The sequence below is a fragment of the Chiloscyllium plagiosum genome, chromosome 1, assembly GCF_004010195.1.
Source record: "Chiloscyllium plagiosum isolate BGI_BamShark_2017 chromosome 1, ASM401019v2, whole genome shotgun sequence".
Taxonomy (NCBI): domain Eukaryota; kingdom Metazoa; phylum Chordata; class Chondrichthyes; order Orectolobiformes; family Hemiscylliidae; genus Chiloscyllium; species Chiloscyllium plagiosum.
The window spans coordinates 134,439,830-134,446,416 of NC_057710.1; the positions used below are offsets into that span (position 1 = coordinate 134,439,830).

Consider the following 6,587-nt stretch of genomic DNA (forward strand, 5'->3'; position numbering starts at 1 on the left):
TTCAGCGACTCTTTCTCAGCACAATCAAGCATGATCTATCAAGCCTGATTTCAGTCTGGGATCTGCTTTATCCAGTAATAACGTGATGAAATAGTGTAAACTAAAATCTCACAAACTAAACAAATCGAGAAAGAGGAGACAAATGTACAAAATGATGTTACTTGCACTGAAGCAGAACTGGAGAGAATTAGACATCAGACCAGAAAGATGCATGACAAGAGTGTTCTTTTATACAATGAACTGGACAGTAACCCGTATTAGGACCCGTATTAGCTAGCAACCTCTAATAGTATACATAGACACCCATAGCCAAAGAATATTAAGGAAAAGTTGTGGTAGTTACAGTGTTAGCCTAAAGCAGCAAGGACTTGTTAGGCCTTGAAGGGATTTAAACTTAAAGATAAGAATTATAAAATTCTGTTGCAAAAGAACAGGTTAATGAGAACAGATTTGCCAGAGGTGAGCAGCCACCAAGCAAATTGAGTTAAGGATGCCTCCTCTTTACACTTTCAATTTACAGTTCATGCAATCAGACAGATACATGTATACGACAAGCATGTTTTAAAAAAAAAATGCAAAATGAACAAATTTACTATTAAATCATAAATCCCAAGGGAAAGAAGTGGCAATACACAAACAGGCTAATTTATAAACATGACAAGTTTATGATGTACACAAAGTTTAGGTGTGGTAAGTCTTTCCAACAATTGTTTCAAGAGGGCACAGGTTTAGGGTGAGAGGGGAAAGATATAAAAGAGAGCTAAGGGGCAACTCTTTCACGCAGAGGGTGGTACGTGTATGGAATGAGCTGCCAGACGATGTGGTAGAGGCTGGTACAATTGCAGCATTTAAGAGGCATGGATGGATATATGAATAGGAAGGGTTTGGAGGGATTTGGGTCGTGCACACCTTTCCTTACTGAAGGATTTGTTCATAATCCTGGTTCTCCCTTTAAAATCCCTTCAGGGGAAAGAAGGGAACATAAATGGTAGATAGACTGATTAGAGGAAGAGTGTAAAGTAAGCTGTTGGCCTGATGGATCAGTTGAATAAACTTGTTTTACTTAAATTTTTAAAAATAACATTGAAGGGAAATTTTCATTTTGTCAGAATAATGTTGCAGAAAGAATGAAAGTGAAGGAATCCTGAACAGGATAACTATTAAAAATAGAAATTACATTAAACTGTAAGCTGATAGCACTGCAAAGAGGCAGCTACTTCACAGTGACAGTTAAGGTTGTACTGTAGATCCACAGTTGGGTTTGACTTGACTGTAAAGTGGTACACGGTGCCCTAGCTGAGGCAATTACAAAGCATTTAAAGGAATATATTGTGTTCCTTACAACTCTAGATTATCTTTTATAATATATTTCCTAAGAAACCACAATATTAAACAAAATGACCACAAAATACCTGGGTAGAGGACAGCTAGTGGTTTTGGAATTGAACACCTAACTTGGAGGTCATGAGTTAAAATATCAACATGGCAAATTGAGAGAAACAAAATTAACAGAATCCAATAGTACTTTTCATCAGAAGTCACACTGGATTGCACTAAAAATGTTAAATACAGAGGAACCTCGATTATCCGAACAAGATGGGTGGGCACTATTTCATTCGGATAATTGATTATTCAGTAAATTGATTCAATGCCTTTCCTATGGGATTCGGCGTTTTCTGTAAAGTTTGCTCTCTGTTCAGGAGATAAGGCAGCATCACACCGTGTACGAGGCCTCAACTCCCCACCTGCCCCCAACCCCGTCCAACATTGCCCCCCCCACCCACCCTCTGCCCTCCAACTCTGAGGCAGCTGGACAAGACACCAACAAGAGTGCTGCTGCTGCTAGTGCCTTTTGCGGGGTGAGTCTCCAAATAGCGTGCACACACATGTTTTACTGCAACCATTTGACAGGTTCCACTTTTGCCCTGTACAGGCAATGTTGGAGTGATTATTTGGGGAAGGGGGTTAGGGCACACACAGAACAATACAGCGCAGTACAGGCCCTTTGGCCCTCGATGTTGCGCCGATCCAAGCCCACCTAACCTACACTAGCCCACTATCCTCCATATGCCTATCCAATGCCCGCTTAAATGCCCATAATGAGGGAGAGTCCACCACTGCTACTGGCAGGGCATTCCATGAACTCACGACTCGCTGAGTAAAGAACCTACCCCTAACATCTGTCCTATACCTACCCCCCCTTAATTTAAAGCTATGCCCCCTTGTAATAGCTGACTCCATACGTGGAAGAGTATTGAGAACAGGAGTTAGAAGGGTCATGTTGTGGCTGTACAGGACATTGGTTATGCACTTTTGGAATATTACGTGCAATTATGATCTCCTCCCAATCAGGAAGATGTTGTTAAATTCAAAAGGGCTCAGAAAAGATCTACGAAGATGTTGCCATGGTTGGAGGATTTGAGAGGTTGAATAGGCAAGGGCTGTTTTCAGATTAGATCACCTACAGTGTGGAAACAGGCCCTCCAGCCCAACCAGTCCACACCAACCCTCCGAACAGTAACCCACCCAGACCCACTTTCCTCTGACCAATGTACCTAACACTATGGGCAATTTAGCATGGCCAATTCACCTAACCTTCACATCTTTGGGCTGTGGGAGGAAACTGGAGCACCCGGAGGAAACCCACACAGACACGGGGAGAATGTGTAAACTCCACACAGTCACCTGAGACTGGAATTGAACCCAAGGCCCTGGTGCTGTGAGGCAGCAGTGCTAACCATAGAGCCACTGTTTCTCTGGAGCGTTGGAGGCTGAGAAATGTATAAAATCATGAGGGGCATGGATAGGATATTTTCCCTCTATTTCCCTAAAGGGCATAGGTTTAGGGTGAGAGGGGAAGAGATATAAAAGAGACCTAAGTGGCAACCTGTTCATGCACAGGGTTGTGCGTGTATGGAATGGGCTGCCAGAGGAAGTGGTGGAGGCTGGTACAGTTGCAACATTTAAAAGGCATCTGGATGGATATATGAATAGGAAGGGTTTAAGAGAGATATGGGCCTGGTGCTGGCAGGTGGGACTAGTTGGGTTAGGATATCTGGTTGGCATGGACAAGTTGGACCAAAAGGTCTGTTTCTGTGCTGTACATCTCTATGACTCTATGCAATTTTGGCCAATCTGGTAAGCGTGAGGTCATCGAATTCTAATTCAAAGTCATGGCCCAACGAATTTTACAAACAACGTAGGTCTGTTAAATGCTGAAGTGATCAGAGAAATCTGGACAAATGTAAAGTGGCTAGGAAAGATTTAGTTGACAGACTTTAAAATTTTTTTTTAAAAAAAAAAGGCTCAACAAAATCTTCTGCAGTTTGTGTCAACTGAAGGAAAATGCAAAACCTTCCAAATCCTGTAGATTTCTGGAGAAGTGGAACACGGTGATCAGGCAGTTGCCAAGGTTGCCTAATTGAAATATGTCCATTGCTTATTATGACTGAAACATGAACACATCAAGAAATACAACTCAAAGTAGTTGAGATCACAAATTATAATTTAATTTTCTTAAGCTATACAACTTTCGAGTTATTTTAGGTAGAGTGATATTGAAAGAAAGCAAAACGTTCTGCAAGTAGGAACCTTCTGTGATGTTCCTTCAGATGTAAATTTATCTATCTTGCCGAAATACAGATCTACCACAAAAGATTTCAAAACTAATTGAAAATGTTGAAGGGTATGCTATTCTGAGGGAGGAAATTAGATCATTTTGAATTCAAATTACACACACATATTTTAGAAGCAAAATGCACATTGATGGATCATATTTATCAAATCAGATACAAATAAAAGGAAACACAGAAGGAACTTTATCTTTAAAATGAGAGGTCGTCAGAAATTTCGAATAGATTACTGGCACGGGTATTGAATAAAGAACCCTGTACTGGAATTAAGAGGGGTTCTGGTCAGCAAATGGAATTCAAGAAATGCATGAAGAGGAGGCAGACATGACTGGGGCATTTGAGGGACTTTTAGATACTCAGATGAATATGCAAGGAATGGAGGGAGATGAATAAGGGGCAGGCAGAAGTTTAACTTGGCGTCATGTTCGGTGCAACATTGTGGTGCTGAACGGCCTGTTCCTACTGTGTACAGTTCTATGTTCTATGAATACTGTCAATAGATAGGCTAATTGGTTGAAACTGTTACTTTGTTAAAATGTTTTCTAAATTCTCAAATTTTAAAACAAACAACCATATTTATATTTTTATTAAATCATTATTTCCTTACGGGCTTGACCCCTTACCTGTGCAAATTTCTCCCTTTCTTTCAATGCTGGCAATAAAGTTCACGGGAAGAGGAAAGATTGAAGGAAAATAAATCACAGTGTACAACAGATGGATTTTCTTTTCTCATTTACAAAATGTTTTATTTTGGCAAAGCAGATTTTGGAGTATTGATAAAATCAAAACTTGCATGAGGAGAAAAATACATTTCAAACAATATTTCACTTCACCTATTTTTGGAAATGAAAAGATAAATCTGATACTTGTGCAAACATTTTCCTTCAAACATGGAGTAAAAATAACTTTACAATAATTAACAAGAACCTCAAAGAACACAACAAATATTTCTCATACTTCATGCCCTGAGCTTTTCTGAACGAAAGATCTTTGAGACATTAGTATTTTGCCCCAAAGATGAAAATATTCAATAAAAATACTATATTTCAGCCAAAGCCTTGTAAATATTGCATATATACAGTACAATTTTTGCAAAGGAGATTAAAAATGCTTAAAAAGATTATATATTGCAATACTTAAAAAGTTGTATATTTTCTTGTGCATTTTATATGTATATATTTATAAATATATACAATATTAATACAAATTTTTAACATAATTACATAACATTCACAAAGTAGAAAAAAGAATTTCATAGACTTTTTTTTACACTTTTTATTCCTGGATGAAAATAATAATAAGGCAGAGAGCTCCCACCAATGTTAAAGCTTGTAAACCAAGGAAACCCAGCATGACCCAAAAGAAAATCATTACAACTGGCTCAACAACACGGGACCCAAAATGCATCCGTGAAAAGCCAATACTGAGCAGGCATTTGTTGATTTCCCCAAAGAGTGTCCCCATTTTTTTGCAGTCATCAATGGCACTTTCTTCCTCATCCACTGGAATCTGCTGGAGAGAAAATATACAAACACCTGAAATTCTATTTAAACTGCATATTATTTAATTATACATATGCATTTATGAAACTGTTCTGTTAGGCTATTAAATTATTCCATAGATACTTTTTGGGGAGCATCTGATCTTAATGATTCAATATCTGCAACAAAGTGAAATATTGAAAAAAAGTCTACACTGGGGCAGAATGTGCAAGAAATCTAGTATTCTCTTGCCAACTTATCAACATTCCAATGTGTGGGAAAGAGAAGAAATGATAGCATTAAAAGATGATACCAGGATTGGATTAATTAAATATTCAAGGAAACAGTTATGTTAAAGCAATATAGTAACAAACTTCATAATTTTGATGATGGATTTGCAGCAGAATGATGGAAATGAGATGGAAATGGACAGCAGATTACACAACTTAAGCAATAAAGTGAGGATTATGAAATCCTTTGATTTACTTTCCCATAATGGTTTCAGACTTTTTTTTATTATCTCAATGAAAATTCTTATTTGACTTGCAGATGTGATGTCAATCAACAGGCTCAATTATCCTGGATAGAGCCAAGCTTCTAGAACGTTGTTCGAGTTGCACACATCTAGAAATGTTTGGAGCATTCCATCATAATCCTGACTTGTGCCTTGTAGGTGGTGCTGAAAATGTGTTGCTGGAAAAGCGCAGCAGGTCAGGCAGCATCCAGGGAACAGGAGAATCGACGTTTCGGGCATAAGCCCTTTTCCAGCAACACATTTTCAGCTCTGATCTCCAGCATCTGCAGACCTCACTTTCTCCTTGTAGGTGGTGAACAGGCTTTGGGAGATCAGGAAGTGGGTTACTTGCTGCAAGATTCGCAGGCTCTGTCTTGCTCTTATAACCATTGTATTTACGTGACTGGTCCATTTCAATTTCTGTCTAGTGATATACAGAGGAACCTCGATTATCCGAATATTGGATTATTTGAAGGAGATCTCGAGGTTCCCATGCAAACGTTACATCAAAAAACTGTTTCAATCCTGATCGCGTCTTTCATTTAATGATTAAAAACTATCTCGGCTCACCGAAATGCTGCTGAGAACAGTCCTGGACATCGATGGAAGCCCATCTCCAAAATGACTGACCTTGCACCCTCTCTCCCTCCCTCCTCACTTTCCCTGGAGTTCTACATAGGGGTGAATCCTAAACTCCCCCCCTCCCCCAGGTATTCTCTCTAACATTGTCCTCTGCGAGGCAGAGGTGGAACTTTCAGAAAGTTGCAGTAAAAAGTTGTGTGCGTGCTCAGTGTGTGTGTGCTCGCGCGGGCTGTATTTGGAGACTTACCCCACAAAGGCAGCAGCAGTTTTACTATCGGTGTCCAGTTCGGTTGCCCCGGCGGGGGAGGGGACAGGGGGGGAGCGGGAGGGCTCGGACGGAGTCAGACGGGTGGGGGTAGGGTGGAGGGGCGGTGATGG

The 6,587-nt window shown here is 39.8% G+C and overlaps 1 protein-coding gene across 2 annotated transcripts in view; it reads right to left on the bottom strand.

Moving 5' to 3' along the window:
* Positions 1–4,355: 4,355 nt before the first annotated feature.
* Positions 4,356–6,587, bottom strand: part of fam241a (family with sequence similarity 241 member A) — a 38,506-nt gene continuing 36,274 nt past the window's right edge. The window contains exon 2 of one of the 2 annotated variants that reach the window (XM_043697650.1): positions 4,356–5,144. In XM_043697650.1, coding sequence (XP_043553585.1) covers positions 4,908–5,144 — 237 coding nt within the window. In that variant the 3' untranslated portion in view covers positions 4,356–4,907. The remainder of the gene's footprint in view (positions 5,145–6,587) is intronic. The other variant, XM_043697659.1, reaches the window with a different exon arrangement.